This window comes from Oryctolagus cuniculus, chromosome 20 (genome assembly GCF_051225735.1).
Source record: "Oryctolagus cuniculus isolate XC-2025 breed Fujian yellow rabbit chromosome 20, ASM5122573v1, whole genome shotgun sequence".
Classification (NCBI taxonomy): Eukaryota; Metazoa; Chordata; class Mammalia; order Lagomorpha; family Leporidae; genus Oryctolagus; species Oryctolagus cuniculus.
In genome coordinates this window covers 28,496,100-28,523,766 of record NC_142886.1, presented here as the reverse complement: position 1 = coordinate 28,523,766, position 27,667 = coordinate 28,496,100, and the positions used below count along the sequence as shown (strand labels likewise).

Here is a 27,667-nt window from a genome sequence, read left to right as displayed (position 1 = left end):
GAAAAATAGGGGTTAAAAAAATGAAAGCAAACATTTTACACCTGAAATTAAAGATGATTGGCAGCTACAGCTAAGTATGAGAAGAAAAGAGATGGAAGAGTTTTTATTTGATACCAATAAATTTTTTTAATTTACTAAAGGAAGAGTAAGCAGGATACTTAATAGTAAAGGTGCTTTTGAGCCCTGGAGAAACCCCTGCAGTTGGATCTCATTTTACACACTTCCCAAAGTGCATTTCACCAGAGCCAACACCTGGGGATGCTCATTAAAAATGAAGATCCTGGGGCTGGCACTGTGGCACACCAGGTTAAGATGACAGATGATGGCCCAAATGTTTGGGTCCCTGACACCCACGTGGGAGACCATGTTATAGTTCCTGGCCCCCAGCTTCAACCTAGCCCATTCCTGGCCGTTGCTGCCATTTGGGTAGTGAACCAGTGGGTAGAAGATCCCTCTCTCTCTGTCTCTCCCTCTCTATGTGTCACTCTGCCTTTCAAAAAGTAAGTAAATAAATAAATAAATTTTTTTAAAAATTACGATACTGGGCCCTACCCCAAACCTATCTTGGAGAGGAGTTGGGGCAAGATCTGAATTTTAAGTCAGTTACCCAAGTGATTTCCATGTTCGCTGGAGCTTGAGAGCTCCCCCTCTAGAGAGGCATATAAATCAAATCTTGGGAAATTAAATTGTATGATAAATGTACTAACAGGAATTGGATATTTAATGGAACCCTGCAGTAGGTCCTTTTGTGAGGGGCCGAATCCTTTTAAAATGCAAATAACCCTCTACCTGTGTTTTTAAAATTCAAATACACACTTATCAGGTTTTATTAAGCTACATATGTAGTTGCAGTATTGGCACTCAAGTGAAATGCTCATAGTCGTGAACTATAAAAATCTTAAATAGAAATATTGGGCCAGGAATGCAAACCTGAGATCCTCGTGCCACAACTTTGGCTTTGCAGAGCAAAAGCAAAAAGGGACGTGATTAAGAGCAATGGGAACAGATCGCGGAGGCGAGGAGTCACGTAACCATACACTGTGGCTTCATTCCCCTTCCCAGAGTTTTCCCATTACTCTGTTGTCTTGTATAAGCCTATCCTCATAGCCTGCAGCGAGAACTGGAAACGAGGAGGTCAAGAATGTCTGAGTACTTTCTGAAATTCTGTTCTTCCCCCTTCTGCCACAAAGCACAGTACTCGCTGCTAAAAATCCAATAATCCAATAATAATCTACCAAGCAAACAATTCAATTACCTACTATGTGCAAATAACGCATAAGGGAGTGGGGATACTAGTACTGGACATCATCCCTAACCTCTGACAGTTTAGCGTTTAGCTGGAAGGGAATGTGGGGGGGGGGGGGGGCAGGGATATGCTTATATATATACAAACAAAAAATGTCACATTCATATGGTACCTGACAGTGAAGCAGAAAGATGAAGATCAAGGATTTCAGGGCCAGATTTGATTCCCATCTCTGCTACTTCCTATGGTGTGACCCTAGGAATCTCTGCCTTGATGCCCCCACCTTAAAATCTGGATACTAATAATGCTTACTTCACGGACTGTTTTCAGGATTTAGTAAACATGTGTTAAGCTGTCCCTGCACCTAGAAAGGGCTGAGTATGGAAGGCAGTGGTTGTCGTTTTTAGTATGCTATAAAAATGCACTGCTGTGAGAGGACATACACATTACAGTGCCTGGCACAACAGGTGCTCAGTGTGTCTGATTGCTAAATGAGAAATAGATAAATACTAAATATCAAAGGATGAATTCAGACAATGAAGCTGATAGAGCCATGAGGAGGGCCCTAGACACTCAGAAAAGGTTTCTGCAGGACAAAAATGTGAAACAGGCATTGGAAAGTGGGTCAGGATTTAGACAGAGGCATCCTAGTTGGCACCACCAAGTTTCCAAGACCACAAAATGTTTGTAAGGGCTTTTCTGTTCATCCTTTCAGAAACAACCAGAACACCAACAGGTACATGTTGGGTTCCTAATAGCATGCAATGCAAACAAATGGATGTAGGCACACAAATGGGTCATAAAAGGAAGAAGTGAGACATGATCCGAAGAATCAGAGTATGGAGGACTCATGTTTCGAAGCTAAGGAAAATGGACTTGATCTTGCAACTGATCAAACAGATTGAGGCTCATGGGCAGGCAGAAAGACGTAGAAGAAATGGTGTTGAGGAAGATTGCCTTGGCAATAGTGTGGAGTGGATGGATTAGAGGGAAAGAGATGGAGGCAGAAAGATCAGTCACAGGCAAAGGGAATAAATGAGATCATGGCAACAGGAAGGAAAAGGGAAGAAGAGGGTTCAACAGGTTTTGCTGATGAATGAGGACAGGGGTGGACGGGAGACTCAGGGACGCCATGGGAATTGGGAGGATTGCTTGGGGTGGGGCATGGATTTGGAGTGGGGGAAATGAGTTTTGTTTTAGGCGTAATGAGTTGAAGAGAAATAGGACTCTCAAAAAAAAAAAAAAAGTCTTGTGTGCCTTTAACACTCTAAGACTGCGTTTCTCAGAAGAGTCAGGACAAACCTAGGGGCTTCTGGCCTCCCCTCATGGAAGAATGTCACCACAGCAGGTGAACGAAGCCCTGAAGGAAATGGCCTGGAGTACTGAGTCTTAGCCTGAGTCGGGTGGGAGGATATTGAAATATCTTGGAGGTTAATTTTTTCAAGCACATTCAACATTAAAATATTTTTTGAAAATCTGCATTTAAAAAAAGAAAATGGATCTATATGGCTTTCCAACATAAATTATCGAAAATAATGCTCAAAAAATCTCAACGGAGAAGAACAGAACTAGCAAGAAAGGAAAATGGAATCTAAGCTGGGTCTATGTTTTCCACTTGAGTGATGAGAAAGGGGGTTACAAAGAAGATGGGCCTTCTGGTCAACCTCAGACACAGAAGTTCAGTAGTGCCTCCCCATGTTCCCCACCACATGACCAGTTCCAGAATCAACAACCTGGCTGGGTTTGGACATCTCTTCTGGGCCTGATGTTCCCAAGCTGCATGCACTGGAACAGGGCCTCAGGAAAGCAACGGGGCCACCTCTTTCCAAAGCAACGTCTCTGTATGCCCTGGATTTGAAGAGATCCCCAACTATGACTTAAAGGTCAGCTCCACAGAAGTTCACCAATGGTAGGGAACAGGAGATGGGCTTGGATGACTCTGATAGGCAGAATAGCCATTGTAGAATGCTTATGCAACTACAAAACCTTTTTAAAAATAATTATTTTAAAAGTATGGCAAAGAAACTAAAGTGTGGCCTACCTGAGGTCACATCCTGGAAAAATACTACCTTAGCTGGATCCAGGGACCACTTTGGATCCCAAAAAGATGTCTCATCCTGCTAACCCTTCTTCTCTGTTCTCTCTTGTGCTACATTTACCCTCCTTGTGCCTGTCCATCCATGGTGCAGAGGTTCTCAGGGTACACCCAGGAACAAGAAAAAAAAAAAAAAAGATCTCCAGGAGATAAGACATAAAGATGAAATTGCCTTAGAACAGACTGTAAATCATATGTAAAATATATGCAATCTACGTAAGGCTCTCTAAACTGTTTTATACCCTTTGGGAAAATCCCCATGGAGATGGCTGCTTTTGCAGCTCAGAAAAAAATGAAAATGACTATGAAAGCAAAGTCATTTGTAAGCAGCTGTGGCCATCATGAAGCCTGTCACTAGAATGACTAATACAGAGAATAGAAGTCATTTAGAAGAAGATGCAACGTGCAGCAACTAGCTAGGGGAAGGCTTCCGTCCGTTAAGCTAATCCACGCCCCTCTCAAACTCTGCTCTCCCACTCACTCTGGATGGTGTTCTAGCTATCTGTCCTTGCTTCCTTCAACCAGACTGAGTAATCAGGGAAAGTAATTCAAGGAGGAAGGCAGTCAGTCACAGGCAAAAAGAAAAAAAAAGTTATCTCTGCCAAGACTTTTATTTCATTCACTTTCAGGGCAACTTTTATCCCTGGGAACAATCCACATATATCATCTCTTTTTTCCATACTGAAGTAGAGAAATTAAATGTCACTAATTGCCGCAAGTGCCAAGTGCCGACATTACAAAGCCACAAGGACTTTTTAGAAGAGTAATTATGTAAAATTGGAAGGTCATGGAAACTTTCACCCAAAGTCTCTACAAGAACTAAGGAGGTGCTGAAGGTGGAAGGGGAGGGGCTCCCAACATGGAAGAGACCCTGAGTGACAGAGTCTGTACATGGTGACCAAGAATTTCAAAGAGAGGAAAGAATCTCCCGTTCAGCTTTGCATTTTAAAGATGGAAGTAGCTTAATGTGCATTTCTACTAAAACATAAAATTGTTCCTTTCCTGAGTCATTTCTCTGGGTTAGTAAGCAACTTCCTCTGTGAAACACAGGTATGATCGGGCATTAACACCATAATGTGTGAGAGACCATAGGGCAACAGACTATGCAGAGGAAACAGAGGCAGAGGGACTTGCAGGCTGAAGACCCTGGCCTCAGTAAGCAGGAAAAAGCCACTGGGGACATGGCAGGACTTGGGGACAAGACTGCTTTGGGAAGAGACTGACGGAAACCTCCACCTGAGTCCAGGTCAGCCCTTCCCCAGGCACCTGCTAGACACTGACCATGGACTTCAGTGTCTTTGAAACACCTTACCGCAGAACCTAGTCTGTTCCCCATTACGATCAGTGATTTGGCTGAGGGCATTCATGGCATGCTTTCTGGATGTTGCAACAAACCAAAGCTGAGAGGAATAGCTAGTTTGTTAGATCTTAGAGTCCAAAACGATGAGACGAGACAGAAGTGAAATTTAATTTTAGGAGACAAATATAAATTCTGGCACTTAAGAATAATCCCATACCCTCAAACCCCAACTCTCCCAAATGAAAACAGTACAGCAGTCCTACCTCTTCTCATCATTGAGTGTGCCATATGTAGTGTTTGGGTTGAGTTCCAAGCATGTTGCTGTATGTTAGGAGGGAATTTACCATGTGGGGCAAGTCCAAAGGAGAGTAACCAGGATGACAAGGGGTCCCCAAAGGATGTCAGCATACAGAAACACAGAAACGCTCTGTGCAGCCTAAACAAGGGGAGCTAAGGCATGAGGGTAACCTTCAAGCATTTTAAAAGGCTTGAAATGCTTAAAATGCCTGTGGTTGAGATTCTAGTTAAGACACCACATACATAATCAGAGTAACTGGATAGGATTCCCAGCTCCAAATTCTTACTCTAACTTCCTGCTAATGCAGATGCGAAGAGTCAGGTGGTGATGGCTCAACTGTGTTCCTATCACCCATGTGGGAGAACTGAATTGAGTTCTCAGCCCCCAGGTTCAGATCAGCGTGGCCCATATCATTTTGGTCAATGGATGGTTAAACCAGTGGATGGGAATGTTTCTTTCTCTCTCTCTCTCTCTCTCTCTCTCTCCCTCTCTCTCTCTCTTACTCCTTCCCTCTCCCTACTCTTCCTCCCCACCTGACTCTCTGCCTCTCAAATTAATAGCTAAAATAACTTTTTAAAGTGATATATGTCCTCTGTGTGTATGTCTCTACCTCTCTCTGTAACTCTTTCAAAATAAAAATAAATATTAAGAAAAAATATAAATTGGGGCTGGCACCGTGGTACAGTGGATTAAAGCCCCAGCCTGAAGTGCCAGCATCCCATATAGGCATTGGTTCAAGTCCTGGCTGCTCCACTTCTGATACAGCTCTCTGTTATGGCCTGGGAAAGCAGCAGAAGATGGCCTAAGACCTCGGGCCCCTCCACTCACGTGGGAGACCCGGAGGAAGCTCCTGGCTTCTGGCTTCAGATGGGCTCAGCTCTGGCCATTGCAACTATTTGGGGGAGTGAACAACAGATGGAAGACCTTTTTCTCTCTGTGTGTGTGTCTCTACCTCTCTCTGTAACTCTTTCAAAATTAAAATAAAAAATCTTAAACTATATAAAGTGACACGTGAAAGATAAAGGAACAAGCACATTTAGGATGAATGATAAGTAGAATAAAGGAAGTTTCAAGGGTCAGAAATGAATAGAAGCAGGTTTGGTGGAGTTTCAGAAGATAACTATCGAAAATCCCTGCCGATGCTAAGATTCTTTGTCTCTATGATTCCATATGATCTCTAAAGATTCCAAGTAACATAATGGATTGAATCATATGAAACTGCTGATGCTCTACTGGTTTTGACCTGTAAACTGCAATTTTTTCAAAGGGTTCAAACAAATACCCTGAGAATATTACCCATAATGATAGATGATTAGTTTCAACTACTCTCGCAGATATCATGAGCTAACCATCAGGAAGATCAACTGGCTGCATACCCGATTTTGGCTTTTCCAGAAGTTATAGACAGTAGTGAAAAAGAACTAAGTAGCCGGGTTAATGATGATGATGATGGTTTTGGGGACACAGCAGAGAAGAAAACTGATACTACTCCTGCAAGATAGGGGCACCCAGGCCCCAGCCTCTGGGTTTTTCTCTTCCATGATGCCACCACACTCAGTCCTTACCATCTAGGCTTTTGTAGGATGTAGCTGCACTGGCCCACTCACCGCTTGCCTATAGACCAACTTGGTCCTATAGCATGATGCATGAGCTGAGCAGAAACTGTTTCTTCCAGTTATGTCCATAAACCACCAACAGCCCATTTACGGCTTAACTGTAGGTTAAAACAAAGAATGTCAGCAGCATTTCCCCAAAGTCTTCTACCTCTTGACTGGGGAAGAGCAGTGAGAATTTCTCATGCATGAATGTCATGGAAGACAGAGAGATGAAGGCAGTCACGCCTGTCATTCTGAGGGCTGTAAGACCAGCAGTAATGACATTTAGAAAAGAGTTGTCCCCAAGGAGAGGTAGCCCTCGTCTTCACCTGTCATGAACTTCTCTAAAATCGCCCTTCATTTATCAACGACATGAAGACTGCAAAGGTAACCGATGTGCTAGATGAAAGAAGTACACCCAAATGGATCCTAGTATGCTGGGTTTGAAAACTCCAGTGCTGGAGTTAAGAGGATCAAAGAATGATCCTGTGATTAAGTCAAATAAACAACTGTGCAAGCTCAGAAGGAGAGAGCAACAGCCTAGCAGCAGAGAAAACAAAAAATAGAAGAAAAAAAAGCAAAGATTTTCATTGACTTTAATTTCAATAATATTGCCATTTTAAAAAGCTAAGATGTTTAGTGCTGCCATTAATAGATACAAAGTCTAAGTAAATGGAGCAATGGAAGCACTCTCCAGTGTACCAATCCCAATCAAGTCCATAATACTTTGTGCTGTGTGAGCATCCTTCATTGGAAACGATGCAGGGGGAAATGTCATTTTTCCAGAGAACAATTACTTGGATGAAAGAATTTAAACCCTTCTATGAGGATGCCCAAAGAAACTGGAGATGCTTTAGCTTTTAGAAAAGAAAATCCTTAAAGACAAAAGCTGTGTCTTCCTACACTGGGAGTGTAATTAGATCTATTCTGTGTGTCTCGAGGGCTGGAAGCCATACAGGTGGTGAAAGCTATAGTAACTCAGGATAAGAAAGCTTTCCAACAGTCAGTGCTGTTGGAATAGAAAGCCTAAAGGAGCAATGAGTTTCTCATTGCTGGAGGGGTTCAAGCCAAGTCTGAATAAACTCTTTGAGCAGTGATTCAAACACTAGGTGCACAGAGAGCCTTGACAATCTTTTGGGCCCCTTCCATACATGAAATGTTGATTCTAAAAAAATTTTATGAAAATGTGCAGTGTGACCTGAAGGCATGGATAAATCTCTGTTCTCAAACAGTAAGACCCTCCCTGTCCTTCAAGATCCCTTGGTGGGAGATATGGAGACAGAGGAGAAAGACACAGCCAGCTATAATAACCTATCATCCTCATGGCTCTACTAGCCCTGTGACCTAAGCTCCATCAGAACTCAAAGGGGAATCATTTGTCCCATCCTACTTCTCCCCCCAGCAACCTTTCCCATTTCCCTTAATGTGCATGGGGTAATAAAATAGTGACCAAGAACAAAGCTTTCAAGGCCCTTCCTCACCAAGCTCACTTTTATTAAAACAGTGTCCCACTAGGGAGAACGATCTTACCTTATCCAGCCTCATTCTCCTTCATTTTGTTTTAGATTTATTTGAAAGGCAGAGTTAGAGAAAGAGGGAGTGACACAGAGAGAGAGATCTTCCATCCACTGGTTCACTACCCAAGCAACCACAACTGTTATTGGTTGAGCCAAGTCAAAGCCAGGAGCTTCATCCAGGTCTCCAACATGGGTAGCAGGGGCCCAAGTACTTGAGCCATCTTCCACTGCTGTCCCAGGTACATTAGCAGGAAGCTGGATTGCAAACGGAGCAGCCAGGATTGAATCAGCATCCATATGGGCTGGTAGCATCACAGACAGCAGCTTAACCCGTGGAGCCACAAAGCCAGCCCCTAGCCCTCCTCTGTTAGCTTTCCAGATGATCTGGATGCTACCACAATTTACAAACAGCTGCTCTCAATGGTCCAAAGCTTGGATTCAAATCCCAGTTCTGCCTGCCTCTTCCTATGGGATCCTAAACAAGTTCACTTTCCTTTGCCTCTTCCTCTAAAATGGTTGCCCCTTATCTGAAAATCACCTTTAAAGGCTCTGCCTTTCATGGGTAAAACAGCCTTTCAGAATCACTGTGACCGTAATGGGTGAAAATGGTTGGAACCCACAGCCCATGGGTAGGGACTCAAACACTGGGCGCCATGGCTGTCAGCATGAAGGAAGCTGACTCACTGAGGAGCCACCCTCTTCCTCACCCCCGATCTCTGGCCAACACAGTCCTCTAACAGAGTGGCAGCACCAGCAGCCCAGCTGCCCGGGGTGTCCCCAGGTTCCTCTGCATGGTCACAGTGAGATCAGCTGGCACACAGAGAGCCAGCGTCCCTAACACCGAGCCACAGCCTCTTTCTCCCACCCCTCCTGGGGCTACCCCAGCAAATTCAGCAGCTTAGTGCACGTGCCTGCTAGACTCCTCTGGACAGGTCTGCAGCAAGGGTTTCCGAGTCTGCCAAATGAGCTGTGCATCTTAACTGAGTGACAAAGTTCGACAGCCTCAATTTCCCCTCCGGTACAAGCAGGGAAGTGGTCCAACAGCTTCTCAGCGTTCTCACCAGCGACACTTCGAACAGCACAGATCTGTGAATGAGGCTCCCCGACATCTCAGCACATTCCCCACGTACAGCCCCCTCCCACTGAATTCCACCGATAGCCCTTATCAGAGTAGCCAACACCCCCACACAATGGGCAGGGTCACAGACAGGGCAGTACTACCCCACTGAGACTACAGGAGATTGCTAATGATTTTTCCAGCTCTAACTCTGCCCTTGCTCTCCAGAACTGGAAATGAAATGTGACATAGCCAGCACCCCAGTGGGTCTGCCTTTCTAAGACAGTCAAGGAGAAAATTTGAAGAGGGGCCTTAGGAAGGCACCAAGGCCCAGGGATCTGCTTCCTTGAGTTGGCCAAAGCTGGAGGCAGGCTGGGAAGCAGCTCCTTAGGAAAACTTACCAAGAACAGCAGTGGGAGCCAAGGGGGTCTTCCCCAGCCCCAGGCATGCAATTGGCTGGGAGCTAAGCACCATTCGCCCAGCCGAGGGCCCCTTCCAGTCCAGTTATGCACAGCAGAAGTGAATTTCCCTGCAGCCCGAAACCCCACTGAGCTGAACCCGAGGTGGGCACTGAAGAAGGAGGTGCTCAATTATCTGTCTCAATGTGAATCGCAATAGCAGACTTTCTTCATGGGATGGGGTGGTGGGCCAAACTGTCTATTCATTATGTATTTATTCTGTGTCTCTAATGCACTGGCACTGTTCCAGGCTGAGGACCCAGCCGTGAACAGCTCTATACATTTGTGGTATGCACACTCTGGTGGAACCCCCAGTGAGATGTTTCCAGGGCCACACAGACCAGGGCCCAACCACACTTAAGTGGGTGGTAGCAGAGGTTACTTATTGTCCCTGTGTGTCAGTTTGCTCATCCATGAAATGGGCCTAGTGACAAAATCTACCTCCTGGGGATGTCATAAGAATTAAACAGAGGTGCAAAACTTAGCATTTGAGTGGCTTAAAATACAAACTTGCGAGTGTCAAGCATTTTTTGTTCTAATAAAGTAATGAAAGAAAAGCAAGTGGGAGTATTGTCCAAGAGACTAGAAAAGCAAAGACCAAATACATTCACAGTACTACTGGGTTTAGTCTTTGGGAAGGGAGGTGAGGCATTCACTAGGCCCTGTTCCCTAAACGATCTGTCAAATAGTCTCATCAGAGTTAATGAGGGCCTTCAGTTCCTGAGAATAGTGGCAGAATCACCCAGAAATCCCAGACGTGACTTTAAATCAGGAATCTTACCATACCTGCTTCTGACCTACTTGGTGTCTAGCACACAGTAGGTCCTCTATAAACATGGGCCCTCTTTGCCCCCTGTTACAGCCATGGCTGGATCTGTACTTGAGGAACCTTGTCACCGTAAACCTGAGAGTCAGAATGGATGGAAGAGAAGGGGGGCCAAGGGGGGGAAAGCGGTGTTTGAAAAGGTTCAGCACAGCACCAGTGCTCCTGGGACAATTAGGGAGACTGAGACCCAGGTGAAGGAGGGGTTAAACCTGAACATGGGACTTTATCTGTAAGGTGGAAACATGTTGGAATCATCAGATGAGAAGGCTCATGAAGGCTATTTTTATGCATTGCTTTCTACACAGGTGCAGTTCAAAGGACTTGGCATGCGTGAGCTCAGGAGCTTCCAAACAGCCCCCGGGGACAGGTGCTCCTACTGTCCCTGTGTCACAGATGAAGAAGGCAGACCCCACAAAGATGAAGTAACTGGAACAGGTCACGTTGCCAGACCACGGCCAGGCAGCCCGTTAGCCATGCGGCTTCCAGCCTGTGCTCTGACCCAGGGGTAAGCACTTTTCCCTGGGAGGGCCAGATGGTGACTCCTCAGGCTGTGGGGGCTGTCCTGCCTCCAGCCCATCTACTCAACTCTGCCTTTGCCACACAGAGGCAGCCAGAGACAATGTGTGAAGGAGTGAGCCATGTTCCAAGAAGAACCTTGTTCACCAATGCAGATCCAAACTTGATAACACTTGTATATTAGAGCCGCCTCTGTGGCGTAGTGGGTAAAGCTACCGTCTGCAGCGCCAGCATCCCATATGGGCACCAGTTCGTGTCCTGGCTGCTCCACTCCCCATCCAGCTCTCTGCTATGGCCTGAGAAAGCAGTGGAAGATGGTCCAAGTCCTTGGTCCCCTGCACCTGTGTGAGAGAACTGGAAGAAGCTCCTGGCTCTTGGCTTTGGATCGGTGCAGCTCTGGCCATTGCGGCCAATTGGGGAGCGAATCAGCAGATGGAAGACCTCTCTCTCTCTCTGCCTCTCCTCTCTGTGTGTAATTCTTTCAAATAAATAAATGAATCTTTTAAAAGAAACTTGGTTCACCCCACAATGGCTGCCGCGGCCAGCGCACTGCGGTCGGCGCACCACGCTGATCCGAAGCCAGGTGCTTCTCCTGGTCTCTCATGCGGGTGCAGGGCCCAAGCACTTGGGCCATCCTCCACTGCACTCCTGGGCCACAGCAGAGAGATGGACTGGAAGAGGGGCAACCGGGACAGAATCCGGCACCCTGACCGGGGCTAGAACCTGGAGTGCCGGCGCCGCAGGCGGAGGATTAGTCTGTTGAGTCGCGGCGCAGGCTCTCAACTGTTTTCTACCATTTAAGAATGAAAGGGGGAAAGCCACACTTCGCTCACAGGCCACGAAGAAGAAGCAGGCAGCGGGCTGGATGCAGCCTGAGCCACAGCTGGCCGGCCCCTGCTCTATCCTAGGCTAACTTGCCTGGTAGTGTGTAAACTCACAGAGAAAGCACCTGAGCACTCACAGGCACAGACCAAGTGGTTACTAAATGCTCATTCCCTTTCCCTTCCCTAATCTTGTTCTTCCTCTTCCCCCTGCCAACCACAGGACACAGAAAACTCTAAGCTCTGCCCAGCACCGGCAATGAGGCTGACCTCTCGCCAGGTGAGGCGAGCTGTGACTTCCTCAGCAGAGACGGCCCTGTGGGCCCCACAGGGAGGAGCCACCGGGAACAACCTGCCACAGCCTGTCTCAGATGCTAGCGTGCAGTACCTGGAGCTCTCGACAAAGTGCACACTCCGACTTAAGCAGGTCTGAGCGAGGCCTGAGCCTTGTTTTCCCGACAAGCTCCTGGGCGATGCCAACACTGCGGGCAGCTTTGTGTGCCCTGTGGAGCCCCCATGGCCCCTTCTGTGCCCACAGAGCCAAGCCAGGCCGTTTCAGAACAGCAAGGCGTCCGCAGGCTGGGGTAAGCAACTCCCTGGGGACAGGACAGGGTTCAGGGCAGACAGTCACATCCTCTCCCCCACGACAACCCCGAGATGACTTAGACCAAAGGGGCACAGGCCAAGGGCAGGCAGAGGGAGGCTCCAGCCAAGACTGTCAGATCCTTCCGGCAAGAGCAGACGAGGCCTCCTGGGCACCTGGCAGACAGGAGCCCCTCCCCCAGCGCCTGCCAGCGCGCTGACGGACCGAAGCAAGAGGCCTATTTCTTCACCAGGCCTCTGAATAACTAGGGCACTTCCACAAGGTCACAGTTATTCATTTAAATTCCAGCTCTAATCAGCAGGCAGAGCCCGAGAAATGATCCCTTCTGAGGACAGGATGTCATTGGGCCACAGGAAGAGTCCCTCCTGGCGGGATGGGGTGCTGGAGGGTGAGGGGGTCTCACACCCATGGGCCCCTGCACTGTCGCCTGCCACCTAAAACCTTCTACCACCTTCCCTCCCCTCCTTCCTCTCCTCCTACTGGCTTCCTGCCCTTATGGGAGAGGGTTCTGGAACATTCAGAAGCACGTTGAGGGTTGGGGAACAGCCAAGGGCGACCCACGACAAAGCTCAGTGGGCCGAAGTGTGGAAGAAGGCAGCTGATGGGGTCCCTTTCAGACCACAAAAGGGTGGCCCAGCCTTGAAGATGTCACTTCTGCCCTTTGGGCTTCACTTTCCACCTCTGAAAAGCAAGAGTGGCACTTCCTCGGAGAGGGCACCCCGAGCTCCCACAGGTCTCAGCTCCCTACAGACTCTCCATGTCCCCTGTGCGGCTGGCCACACTGCCTGTTCCATGACAACTTATGAGGTTATCTTATGTGCCTCTCAGCGTGCAGAGGCAGATGCAGGCAAGACTGGGACTCAACCCCGGTGCATGGCACCGCCGTGGGAATGGCAGAGTTAGAAAAGCAAGAACGCAGGCTTCAGAGACACACAGATGTGAGATGCTGGTGTCGGTGCTAGCAAGAGGCCCCATGGGCAAGTGACTGAAGTTTTCCGGGGCTGGAAACACCTACCTGAGGGGCGGGGACCTGGAGAGTTCCACGGGGGAGGTGTCAGAGCTGAGCTCCCCCCACCAGCTCAGCACCTCACCAAAGCTTCTAGTTGCCTTTATTGTGCAGAACCTCCTTCCCCAAGGACTTCCCCGTGTGGAAGTCAAGAGAACTGCACCTGCCCCTTTCCCCCTGGGTATCCAGGACCCGCTGAGTCCTGTACCTGGGGACAGTGCCACCCACCAGGCCCCTCTGCAGGCTGCATTTTACACAAGGGTTACTTCTACTCAGTCTCCTCGGCCTGGGAAATTCATCAATTAATCAATCGGCCCTTTAGAGTCTTGCAGCGGCCCCTGGGTAAACAGTTGCATTAGCTCGTAAAATCCCCAATCTGTCTTCCTGAGGGGAAGCAAAGAAAAAACTCAGAGAACCACTGAAGGCTGCTTGCTGCGGAATCACAACACCACTGGCTCCGGACTGCCTGGCCAGGGGCTGCGAGAGGCGGGAGGCTGCCCACTGACCTCAGCCGGGGCTGGGCCTGCTGGGGCCACCTCCTGCCACAGCCAGGGCCACAAGGGAAGCGTCAGAACCAGAGATTTGCTTCTGGCTCAGAAACACCAAGAAGCAAGGGGGTGGTGGGGTGACAGGGTTGGCAGTGTGCCTTGGCCACTTCAAGGGTAGAAGGAAGAACACAGGATTTGGAACTCGGCTGCATCCTCTCTTGCAGCTGCTCCCAAGCAGCCGGGTGACCGCAGCACATCGCTGAACCTGCCCAGGCCTCCACTGCTGCTGCATTGGCACATGACTCAAAGGGATACTGAGATTAAATGAAATGATGGCCTTGGACTGGTGCTGCGTGGGGCTCGTCCCAGCCGCTGCTATCTGAGCACCTCCACTCTCTGACTAGAACCAAGAGGACCTTGGCATCTACTGCGTTTTCGTTCCACCCTGCTATTTCTCCCAGGACCAATATGGTACTTTTATGAGAATTGGCAAAAGGTTGCCCTTTGGGCCAAGGCAGCCCCATGGGGACAGGACAAACAGGAGGAATGCAGGAAGCTGATGGCCTCAGCTGGGAGAGCCCATGGGAGGCACACCCACCATGCACAATGGCCAGTGACTCCAGGTCATCTCTTCTGTGAGTCAGCTGGGGGCAGGCAGGGCGAGGTAAGCCAAAGGGCATACTGGCAAAACAAAACATGAAGAGTTGGGCTTACTCCCTCTTGGAGTAAATATCCTCCCGGAGATCTTCCCTCATCACCCTCTGTAAACTAAGGACTTCTCTTCCATCTTGCTCCAGTTTTTCTCTAAAACACATCATTCACGGCCAGCATTGCAGCACAGCAGGTCAAGCTGCAAGGCTAGCATCCCATATGAGCACAAGTTTGAGTCCCAGAGACACCACTTTTGATCCAGCCCCCAACTAATGTACCTGAGAAAGCAGTGGAAGATGGTGCAAGTGTTTGGGTGCCCACACCCGAATAGAAGACCTGGATGGATTTCCTGGCTCCCTGCTTCAGCTAGGGCTGAGTCGGGCCATTCTGACCATCTGGGGAGTGAATAAGCAGATAGAAGGTCTCTCTCTCTCTCTCCCTCTCTCTCCCTCTCTCTCCCTCTCTCTCCCTCTCTCTCCCTCTCTCTCTCCATCCCCATTACTCTGCCTTTCAAATAAATAGATCTTTAAAAAAATAAATAAAAAATAAAAAACATTTGTCACCTACCTCCTGCTATGATATGTATGGAATATACACAAAAATATTATAAATGTGCATATACATTCATATGTGATATGTACATGTGTATATATGTGTGTGTGAGTACTACACACACACACAGACACATCACACACAAGGAAAATGTGTATCATGAAAAAACTCTACATGGATTTCAAAAACTTTGGCACCAAAATACACCTCTTTTAATCCCATCTTCCATGGACTTCTAAGTATCCATGTGTGTGTGGGTGTGTGTGTGTGTGTGCACATGTGTGTGTTTCAGTTCATTGTCTGCCTCTGTTTAGAATAAAATGCCCATGAGGGCACAGGTTATTTTCGTTTTGTTTACTATTTTGTCCCAAGTGTCTAGAGTAATGTCTGGTACGTGAATATTTGTTGAGTGAGTGATTGAACTAATGTAGTATTAAATAGAATGCATTGAACGTTATCTTCCTAGGAAGCTGTCTTCTGCCTTAGTTCAACATCAATTATTTTCAAAGGGGTGGGTAGGGAGGAAAAAGAGACACAGAAACCCTGTTATATAGCAACAACCGAGTGGCTCTCTCGCACTGTGTATCGTCCCATGTAGAACGTGATAAGAAGGACCCTAATGGCTGATTATTTGGGATTTTCTAGAACAACAAGGAGGTGAGCATGTGATGCAGCGGTTAAGACGCGTGCATTCCACACTGCGGTTGCGGGGTTAGAGACCGAGCCTTGCTTCTGATTCCGATTCCTGCTAATGTAAACCAGGGGAGGCAGCCATGATGGCCCAAGATCTGGGTCTCTGCTACCCATGTGGGAGGCCCAGGTTGGGTTCTAATTTCCTGGCTTTGGCCTTTCCCAGCCCCAGTTGTTACAGGCATTGGGGAGTGAACCAGCAGATGGAAGATTTACCTCTGCCTTCCTCCCGGCTACCCATCTCTCTGTGTCACCCTTTCAAATAAATTCTAAATAATTGTATAAGATTTAAAGAACAATAAAGGATATATGTAAAAAAAAAAAAAAAAAAAAAAAAAGGAAAAAGGACTGCCAGTGAAGAAAATGCCACATTACCTCTAAGCAAAACTAAACAACTAATTAATAGCCCCATTAGGAAATACTTACCAGATTTTCAGTCCCTAAGGATTCGGGGCCCTTTTGTTCCACTAGAGTGTGTATCAGTTTTTGAATCAGAAGGTCCTAAGTGCAAATCTCAGTGCAACCATTAACAAACTATGATGGTGGACAGCACTTCTTAACCCTAAGTTAGGGCCCTAAATACTGTGCACACTAAAATGATTATAAAAATTACTATCTTATATTGATGCTGTAAGAATTAAATGCTAGCTGGGCCAAATAAAAAAAAAAAACATGTAAAAATACCCAAAATGATGCCCCTTCCTATTGAGTGGAGCTAGTTACTCTTAAAGTTTTAGCCAGTGTAGAACAGTCTCCAAGCCATTTAAATCATCTGACTTGGTTGCAACATCTCATATGATTCCATATATGTGTATGCACACCTATGTGTCTAAAATAGACATGGCCTAAAATTTGGACTCTGGATAAATACTAATTTTGAAAAGAGAAATGTACAATATCATCAGGATGGTTCTCCCATTGTGAAAAACCATTCATTCATACCATTCCTCTTCTTTATTCATTTTTTTTAACAGTGAGCATGTATTACTTACATATCCAGGAAAAGTAAATACTGTTATTTTAATCGTGAGAAAGAAGAGACAATTCTCAGGATAAAAAGAAAGAAACCTTTCACCCACATCACAGTTCCCATGCAAAGCATGAATTTTCAACTGCAAGAAGCCATAGAAAATATGAATTAGAAAATGCATATCTAATGCATACTAAAATGCATATTGAATGCATTTTAAAATATTTTCCAAAAACATGCTTATTTGCCACTTCTTTGATTCACTTACAAATATTCATCAGAAGGACATGATTGTATAAGTATGGGAATCACATTCCTTCAGTTTTAAAAGTTTTTCAAAACCAATCCAATCTGTCAATTCAAGGCATTTCTTCTTCAAAAATGCAAGACACTTAGATATTTGTCCCTGGGAAAGGTTCTCACTTGGATTCAAACCATGCACCACCCAGCAGAGGGAAAATGCCCACAGCAGCTGTGCAAACACAAAGACTCACCTGGACCTTGACTGACGTCTGTGGCAGCATTTCAAAGGGAGGGAATGGGAGAAGAGAAAGAGAGGGAGAAAAAGGAAGAAGAGAGTTAGCAGCACACACACACACAATGCAGTGTGCCCTTGCATGACGTCCAAGCTCATGCAAGCCCCAAGGGGGCTCAGTTTCAAAGCTCTTACTTCTACCTTCACCCAGAACCACCCATGCAAGCTCAGGGACCAAGCTCCCTTTCCACTGTGCATGTTAGAAGAGTTTCATTTTGCATCTGTCCGGAAAGACACCATCCTGGAATCAGATTGGGCTGCAAAGAGCCAAGCAAACTGGAATCCTGCAAGAATATTGGTTAAAATATTCTGGTTGATTTCCACACACCAACACCCAAGCCAATCCTCCTTTTCTCCAGATACCAAACACTGGACACGAAGTCAAGCAAGGCTTCCCAGCAGAGAGAAAAATTCATAGTAAACCATATCCTGAGGAATAAAGGAAAAAAGACAAATGAATTAGGAACGAGCATTGCTGCATTATTTACCACAGAGGGAGAAGGACACAAGGTCACAAAACATTCCCAAGTCCCTCCCAGCATTCCCAGTAACCACTCCTCATCACAGACAGCAGTGCCTTTGCGTAAGATTGTATCAGTAGAGCATTCGCCCTACAAACTGATACTCGCGATACTCGCTTCCCCCTTTAATTTTTCTCCTCGCTTTTCACCCCATTGCTAATGACATGAATTGCCATTTGAAATCACTTTTGACAGCTACAAATAAACATCCAACTCTGGAAAGGCTGACATTTGAATTAAGCCAATGAACTTTCTAAAAATGAACACCGGCTCATTCCCATCATCTACACGAACAGCACAGTCTTATCCTCCTACACCCGGATGCAAAGTAGAATCCAACGGGAGGTGAAACGTGAACCCCCAATGCATACACAAGTATACAACATGTACCAAAAAAAATCAGAAGCCTCAGCATCTCCATCTCCCCATCAACACCCATGTCCAGAGATTCTGACCTCCTCTGGATCATCGAACCATGTGTCATTAGTACACATTCATCAAAAAAATACTTTAATAAAATGGAAATTCCATTTGAACATTATGCATTATATTCATATAATGAAATATCACACCATACCTAGCAAAACATACAATAGCAACTTTTTAAAATTAATCCTGCAGGAGAAGCCTAACAAAGGAAACCCAAGGCATTGTCAAAACTTTTAGACCCAGCCCAAGGGATGTATTGCAGCAGAGGAAGAACAAGGGGCTGATTCAGAAAACCACACTCCACCCAACAACTCTCTGTGACTCACGTAGCATCACTAAATGGTGGATCTGGCATAGTCAAAGACATTAATTAACTAGCTTAATTCTTTTTGTGAGGATGGAGGATGAAAGAGATTGAGAGTCTTGCCCAAGCTCACATAGCTGGTTCAGAGAGGGAGATTACAAGTAGATTCTCCATCTCTTGGACCCAATCTAATTCAATGTCCATTCAACTAAATTCTAGGTCCCTGAAGGGAATAGGGTACCCAAATCCAGTTTGTAGACTCAAGTGAGTACCTGGAAGCCAGGGGGACTCTGCATGAGAATCTCCCAACTATCCTATGAGTGGGTTATGATTTATCCTCTACACCTCTAAGTGCATGCCTTGAACAAAGTGAGTAATGCTCTTCATGCCACCAGTGGAAACACTGGCATTTGTATTTGTACATCAATAGGTCCGTATGGCCGTTGCCCAAAGAAAATCCAAGGCTTGGATAGTCTGTGCTGTACCCTAGCATCCAGGAAGGGGACACCCATAGCAACCGCTGAGAGTTCCTCAACCCACACCCTGTATCCCCTAGAAGCTGTGGCTGCCCAGAGAGACTTCTAGAGAGTTCTGAGTCATTCCTCAAGCACACCTCCTTTCAAGTTTTCTGCTAAGTTAGATTTAGGGGTGGAGTGGCAAGAGGGAGGAAGAACAAAGGCAAAATAGAAGAGGTGGGAAGGGAAAACAGGCTGCATAAATAACCAAGCAGGGCCATTAACTGTGACTGATGGATCACCTAGAATAATGGCTGTTAAAATACCTCTTAATTCAACTGTTTACATGTGGTGGAAGTTCTGTGGTCGACCATCACACAGTTCTTCATACAAACACATTCTTGTAGGCGCAAAGACCCAGGGATATAAGGTTTCTGGGAACCCCAAATGTTTCTTGATACTCAGTGGTTGCCCATTTTGGGGGTTGTAATTACAACCTTCAGCTTTGGAGAGGGACATGTCTGAGTTCAAATCCCAGCCTAGGCTGTGGCCATGGGCCCATCACGGACTTGTAAATCATTTTCCTAGAAAACAGGAGTAACAACAGGGCCTTCCCCCATGGGGTGTTAGGAGAATTAGATGAGATTAAATGCCTGTAAAGCCCTTAACTCGGTACAAGACAAACACTGCATAAATGTTATCTGCTCTGATTGTTATCATTGTGAATTACCACAAACAGAAGTACCCAAAAATGTTGACCAGATGGCTCACTGGAAACACCGAGACACCACAGGAATTAAGTGGATGATGATTTGGGTTCAATTCTTCTGCTTCTGAATGAGGATACCTGCATCGGCTCCTTCTCTCTCTGGTGCTTTCCTCCCTCTCCAATCCTCAGCATGAAGGGGAAAAGGGAGATAGAGTTCTGGGTGAGCAGAAACAGGGGTTAAAATAAATTTCATTCTTATTTCTTCTGTTTTTCTTCCACAAGACTTAAGGTAGGTCAGTTCTACTGGGCTTTAAAGTCCAGCCCAGCTCTTCCTGTCAAACAGCAGCAGCAGTGGTTAAGTTACCACTTGGGAGGCCCTCATACCACACTTGCGTGCCTGGCTTTGAATCCCTGATCTACACAGATTCCAGGTACCTGCTAATGCACACCCTTGGAGGCAGCAGGCGGTGGCTCAAGTGCTTGGGGGCTCCTGGTTTTCACTTGGTCCAGCCCTGGCTGTTGCAGACATTAGGGGAGCAAAGCAACAGTTGGAAGATCTGGAAAATTTCTCTCATTCAAATACATAAAAAACATAAATTAACTTTAAAAAAAAGAAGAAGAAGAGCAACACTACCACTAAGACAAAACCCACTTAGCTGGGGATCAAGATCCAAGCTTGGTTCTTGGCTGTGGCATCAACCCGGGAGACATTTTGAGTGTTGTTTCAACTGCAGGAATAGAGACACACGGCTACCTGGCCCCTGGCCCAAGAAGCAGCGAGTGACCTGAATTGGTAGACTCCATTCTGACCAACAGAATGAGTTGGCAAAAGCAGGAGGTTGATGGGAAAAGGGGGATGGTTAAACAGGACTTTGGCAGTATCCATCTGCTACAAGGTCTACCCAGCTTCCTTGCCCACCCTGTCTCCCAACAACTCCCAGCTGTCTTCCGGGCAATGTTTCTCATCCCTAATCCACGTGGCTTGGTAGAAGTGCCCCCCACTCCCACCTTAGCTCCCAGGGTAGTCGGTCCTCTGGACTCAATAATAGCTCAGGAACAGAAATGCAACCCAGACTCAACCAGTGAGTTTTTCCAGGGAATTTTACTAGAGCTACCAAGAAATGGGGAGCTCTTTTATCTCCGCCAGATTCCTTCTTTGTCACCATAGGCAGATATCCCACTTCAGAAAGAGGCCAACGTAGAAGCAAACAGGGTTTCTTACTATCATAAAGGAGAGTGGGACAGATCGAGAGTCAAATCGCAGCCCTGCCTCTCTACCCACCCACAAGCACCTATACTTCTCTGAGGTTCCGTCTTCTCGGGTGTCAATGGGCACCTAACAGCGTGGATCTCAGTGACCCCTCGTCATCTATCCACCCTTCAGCGCACCATGACTGAGCACATGTTATAGGCCAGATACTGAGGATATAAGCAGCGAATGAAACAGACAATACCCTTGGGTTTTAATGCTGTAAATAATAAAAACAGAGATATGTAACACCCAGTGGTGGGCCGTGCCATGAAGAAAGGAGAGGCAGATTAGGCAGCAGCAGAGGGTGCCCATTTAGAGTTGGTAATGAACAAAGACCTTTCCTGGGACGTTGCATCTAGGCTGGTGCCTGGACGAGGTGAGGAACAGTCTTACATGCACCTGGTAGACCAGGCAAAGACAGTTCAGACAGGGAAACAGCAAATGCCAAAGCTCCCCACGGACCCTGCTCGATTACTACTGCTGCTGCGACAGAACCAAGGACTGGCTCACGCGACCCCGCACCTTCCCTCTCCTGTCCTCCTGTCACTCACACACGGTCCTTGCCACATAATGGTAACAGGTACTCGAGAAACGCACAGGGGGCAGAAACCCCTGATGAGAACTAGTTGTGGCCCCGTCTATGGCCACCTTCTTTACAAGGTTGCCACACAGAAAAGAAAGGATTTGAAACCCACCACCCACCTCCACCTTCAGCATCACAGCCAAGCAAGGGGCAAATTGGGGCGTTCCCACCTCCACTCAGTACCCCACAGACATATTCAAAAATACCTTCAGCTTCAAGGTCACATGCTCAGCAATGTCATTGTCAAGTTGAAAACAAGGGCCCCTCCAATTTCCCCTGTTGCACCTGTAGAAGAGCTCAGCCCAGGAAGACCCATATCACTGTTCCTTCAGGCTGGATCACCCCCAAAGGAAAGTCCCCAGGACCCTCACCTGCCCAGTATCTCCTCACCCCCTCCCCACATCCCTGGAGGAGCTCTGAGGAGCATGGGGCAGCCCGTACAGCCAGCCTGCTGCCAGCCAAACCTTTGGGATGCCACCAGAAGAACTCTGAGTCTGACCCATTTGAAAGAGAGAAAATAGAACATAGATGTAAATGCAGTGGTGCTCTGAAAACTCCAGGCCCAGCAGTGTGAGAAAATAAAACAGCAGGAGGTCGCTGAGGAAGCACTGGCACGGGTGAGGATGCCACTTTCCCCACATCAATCTTATCTGGCTGTCAACTGCCTTTTCTTGGGCAATTTGCTAAGTCTGGTCTATTAAAAAAAATCCATCCATACAGGAGGTTTAAAAAGTTCATGTAAAATGTATATTATAGAAAAAAACATGCATGCATTTAAAAGAAATTTTGCAGCCAAATTAGCTTACCTTTTCAGTACATTTTTGCATGAGCTCTTTGAAGAGCTCTTGTATGAAGATACACGCACATACATATTTATACGAATTTTTTTTCTGTGACCAGCCTTGGGATCTAATGCTGCTCCCCCATGCACACATCCCAGACTGAATAACAGTAGTAAGTGTAGGCAGAGGGAGCTCTGGGAATGACAGCTTCAGACACTGGCAGGTGGTGAGACAATGAGTCAGAAACACCTGTGGCTGTGGCCCAGGTGAACCTTCCTTGCTGTGTGACCACAGGAAGGGTTTTGGTTGCTTTTTAAATTAATACTCTTATTTAAGAGAACATCAGAATCAGCAGCTAACGCTGACACAGGGCACTGGATGATCTAGGCACTGTTCTAAGCCTGGATGTAGGACGAACTTTCACACCCATTTTACAAATAACCAAAGTGAGGCCCAACAAAGCCAGGGAGCAGGCCCGGTTGTGTTGTTAGTAGAACTGGAGCTGGAGCTCAGGCAATGCAGCCGTGGACTCTTTCTCTCTGTGCCAGCTACCATGTTGGCAGCATCACCCCGGCAGAAGGTGACTGGGAAGATAAAGCAGGATACACGCGAGATTAATCACAATTAAGCTCATACTCCCTGAGCCCTCGCTGTTGCTGGATGCTGTGCCACGTGGTTTCTATGTGTTATCTTATTTAATCCTCATGACAAGTCGACAGGTGGCAATGTCATTCATCCCATTTTACAGATAAGGAAACTAAGACCTCAAGAGGATGTTCTTTGATTATTAACACCTTGCAGACTCAGGAGCACATCAGAGAAGGACCAAGCTGTGTTTCTGAATCACAGAGAGCCCAGTCCCAGGGAGCTATGAAGCCGGGCTAAGAATACTGGGCCTTGCACAGGATGAGAAATATGTGTCACACAGGGCAGAGGGAAGAACTCAAAAGCAGTATGGCCACAGGCCTGGAGAGTGGGAGCCCCTGTCCTGGGACCCCTCTGTTCCTTCTTCAGCCACAGCCCAGCCCAGGCACTGAGCAGTCCACAGAGCCACATGGATGTTCCCACACCTTCCTTAGCCCTACCCCCAGAGAACACTCTCCAGTCCTCAGGATCCCTTATGCAACTGCCACAAATCCACACAGGCCTCTTCCTCAGGGCCATTCTCCCACAGAAAAGCAGCCCACTCCAGTGTCAAGAAGAGGCCAAGGGCAAGCTGCCCGCTGGGTGTGTGGACTTCCAGGAGTGGAGGTGTCCACCCAGGTGTGCAGCAGGGCCCCCATGGCCTGCAGGTGCATAGAAGAGAGGCTGGCCACGGCCTCCCTGGGTACTCTTGCTGCAGGCCTCAGAGATCAGGGCCGGCTTCCACTGAGGACTGCACTGGGCCCTAACCTCAGAGCGAGGAAGAAAGCAGAGCCAGCTCGTCCCCAGCACCCACCCTCTGCTGTCCCCAGGAGAAGGAGCACAGAGCTGTCCCTTCTTCCCCAGACATAAGAACTACTGTTTTAGTGACAACTAAAGCAAACTCTGGGCAGGCAGCAAGCAGGTTGGGCTCTTCTCAGTGGCTGGGCTGTGCCAACACAGGAGGAGCAGCCACAAAAGGCCAGTGGCCTTAGCTTTATCCCAACAGCTGAGCCCATTTATCTGCCTTCATACAGGACTGAGCCCTAGAGCCCTGCAGCTGTTTGCTTTTGTTTCTTCATGCTAACAACTGCAGATTCTGAGACGTCTTGGTGAGGTAGCATCGCGGGAACCAGGCAGCCCAGGAAGGCAGCAGCATGGAAGGGGCCAGAAAGAGCAGGAAGAAGCAAAGAGGACCCCTTCTCTGGGCCGGGTCTCTGCAGGGCCCTAACTCTGTTAGGAGCTCTCACAAACAGGCAGTGGCCTTGGCTTAAGGGACCGATGACCATTGGGAGCAGAGGCCAAGGGACAGTCAACTTGTTACAATCAGTGCAGATGGCCATTTCATAAATGTTGGATGCTTTGGAAATTTTGAGTATAGACACAAGGATAAGGTAGTCTGGTCTTCAAATCCCAGTGTTGCTACTTGTTCTCAAAGTGTTTTTTGGCAAATTTCTTGGTTTCACAATTCCTCTTGTGCCATCTGGGAACAATGGTAGTAAAGTCAGTTCTGCTAAAAGCATCTACAAACATACTCCTCAAGTCACTGTGCTATGTGAGATCGCATTGTAAAAGCCGCAAACTGCACAGCAAGCATTGAGGCTGTGGCACAACCCCCGAAAACTTTATCTGTGACACATGGTAAAAGCTGGAAGCCAGTTTCACACCCATTAAAGAGTGAAGAAACACTAAGTACTGCAGCCACTATGGTACTTGAAAAAGACCGCCAGTTCTCTTTTGGGGAAGCTCGTGAATTGCCGTCACACAGGGGAAGGCAGACCTCCTGGAATGGGACAGAGAGGTGGCATGAAATACGGCAAAGGACTCCTGGTGCTGGTGGTACCCACAGTGTCTGGTCCAGGTTAGAGGAGTGCGCCTGGTGTGTGTGTTCCTACACTGGATTCAGCTGGCTGCAGAGTTCTGCCTTCACCTCGTGCTTCTCATGGACAAAATCATGCATAATCAAAAGCCAAATTATTATGCTCATACTGTTCCCTAATATATCAATCGCATTGGGAACAAATTTGCATTTTCAAAACAAGCATTAGAACGGACTGTCCTGAGTTTTTATGACTCTTGCAAAGATCAAATGAGATGATCCATAGACAACATATAGCACAATGCCAGGCACATAGGGAACATTCAGCACACACTCAACTAAGTCATTAATGTCCCTGCTGGCTGTTGACACATCCCCTGGAAACTGGAGGTGACAGGTTGAGCTTCTGTGCACCTGTTTCAGCCTTGCCAACAACAGGTATCTCTAAGCGATATTTCCCAGCCTTAGGAGGCTGGCATCTGCAATAGTCTCCCACACCACAGGACAGGAGTTCTGAAAAATCCTCATAGCAGATGGGCACTGCTTGGTACAGGGTTCATACCCCAGATTCCTAGGCAAAGAAATGGGTGCTATCCTCTCTAAATTGCTGTTATGACCCACCAGAAAAGGGCACACACACACACACACACCTGCATCTCAGAGAACGTTGGAAAATCAAGAGAAAGATTAATCTAACAATAGGGAGTCATTTCTTCTGGTAGGGCAGAGAGGAGGGCACCACAAGAGGGGAATGAAATCCATCAGTCCTGTGGTGGCAACACACTAAACAGACACCTTCAATCTCCCACCTCCTGCAGGCTGCACATAGGTTAAGAGGCGGCTTCTGGGGGCCGGTGCTGTGGCGTAGTGAGTTAAGTCTCTGCCTGCGGTGCCAACAGTCCATATGGGTACCTATTCAAGTCCTGGCTGCCCCACTTCCGATCCAGCTCCCTGCTAATGCACCTGGGAAAGCAGTGGATATGGCCCAAGTGACTGGCCGCTGCACACCTATGGGAGACATAGATGAAGCTCCTGGCTTCAGATCAGCCTAGTTCTAGCCATTGCAGCCATTTGGGGAGGGAACTAGCAGATGGAAGACCTCTCTGTCTCCCCCTCTCTGTCTTTAACTCTGCCTCTCAGACAACTAAATAAAATCTTAAAAAAGAGGCAGCTTGTGGAGCCACACGGACTTAAGTGAAAATCCTGACTTCTCCCCACACATGAGCTTGGACATGTTAACTAACTGAGCCTGAACTTACCCATATGTAAAATGGGGCAATAGATCCACTTGGTAGGATTTATCTAAGGAGTTAGTGTACGCAAAACCCTGAGCAAGGTGTATGGCACAGCAGAAGTACTAGTCCATGTCAGCAACCTTAATTATTAGATTACCTTGAGATGATCTGCCCCCTGGGGAATTGCTTACTCATTGGGAAGGCTAACTTCTTGGAGTTCATGCTAATCGAAGAATGTTACCAGAGACGTAGTGTGAATAGATGTGACCGTTGCAAACTGCAATCGGATTCCATGAAGATTTGGAAAAATAGTACTACAGCCCCTCTATAGGGAGCACTGTTTAGAACACAGAAAAGATCCCTGAGTTGGGAGTGGCCTCTTGAAGCCTCCCTTTATGCCTTCCTAACCATGGGAATAGAGACACCAAGTGCATGACCAGGTAGCCCTGAGGTTCAGATGAGACCATCCATGTGGAAGTGCCTTGTATACAACCAAGTACTATTCACTCCAGAAACACGAACCTTGAGTCACTGTGTGAGAAAGAGGACTAAGCAGGATCCTTATCCACAAGGATATCATCAAAGAGTTTTTTAAGGCCAGCTGCAGGGGTTTTTATCCACGGAATCCCTGCCAGTTACCGAAAGCCTCCTGTATGTCAAACACCTGTGGCAGCATGGAGTAAAGAAACTTCACAAATTCTGTTTGTGGAAAAACAGAATTAGAGGACTTTTTAAAAAATACAATACACATGGTATTTATTATGCGTCTGCACTTCAGAGGGCTTCTCCGGGTCCCTAATGTGGCAAATCTCCTGAGCACTGGGGCAGGCGCTGTGGCATAGCTGGTAAAAGCTGCCAGGGATGCAAGCATCCCACATGGGCGCCGGTTCCAGCCCCAGCTGCTCCACTTCCGGTCCAGCTTCCTGCTAATGCGCCTGGGAAAACAGGAAGATGGCCCAAGTGCTGGAAGAGGTTCCTGGCTCCTGGCTTGGGATTGGCCCAGCTCAAGCCATTGTAGCCATCTGGGGAGTGAACCAGCAGGTGGAAGATTTCTTTCTCTTTGCCTCTGCCTTTCTGTAATGCTGCCTTTCAAATAAGTAAATGAATCTTAAGAAAAAAAAAAAACACTCCCAGGCTCTGCACAGGGAAACTGAGAGCTGGGCACAGTAAGGGAGATTTGTGATCCAGTGCCCGGGAGCCCTCAGGGAAGGGCTGGGGCCAGAGGACCAGGCAGGAAGGACAGCAGAGTGGGAATGGGCAGTGCACCTGGCCCTTTGGCATTCCTGACAAGTTTATTTTAATGCAAAAAAAAAAAAAAAACTAAGTCCATGCATGGTTTTTTATAATACGCATTTTACATGAACTTCTTGAAGACCCCTAATGCAACAGAGCGTATTTATGATCTTATTTACTTCTTCTGGTGTTTACTGTTATCCCCAAATAACAAGGACACCAAGGTTCTGGGAAGTTTATAACCCCAAGTTCACTCTACCCATCAACAGTGGCCAAGATGTGAACTCAGACTTCTCTGAACCCATAGCCCTTCGTCTTCACACTGCACCACCCTTCCATCTCAAATGATTTCTTCCCTTGCCAGTCTAACCTCCCAAATCTATCCCCATTCAGCACATGGGGTGAATCTCAGGAGACTGGAGTGGGCTTGTCAAAGCCGGTGGGAAGCATGTGGAAAGAGCTGATGGTGATGCAGGATTTCACAGTGTCTGCTGCAGGG

At 47.2% G+C, this 27,667-nt stretch overlaps 1 protein-coding gene across 38 annotated transcripts in view; it reads right to left on the bottom strand.

The window, feature by feature from the left end:
- NRXN3 (neurexin 3) overlaps positions 1-27,667 on the bottom strand; it is a 1,793,247-nt gene that overhangs the window by 1,669,111 nt on the left and 96,469 nt on the right. For 28 of the 38 annotated variants that reach the window (XM_089322450.1, XM_070065303.2, XM_089322455.1 and 25 more), the window contains one exon: positions 17,185-17,202. The exons of the other annotated variants lie outside the window; for them this stretch is intronic. In XM_089322450.1, the coding sequence (XP_089178576.1) occupies positions 17,185-17,202 (18 nt within the window). The remainder of the gene's footprint in view (positions 1-17,184; positions 17,203-27,667) is intronic. 38 annotated transcript variants of the gene reach the window in all.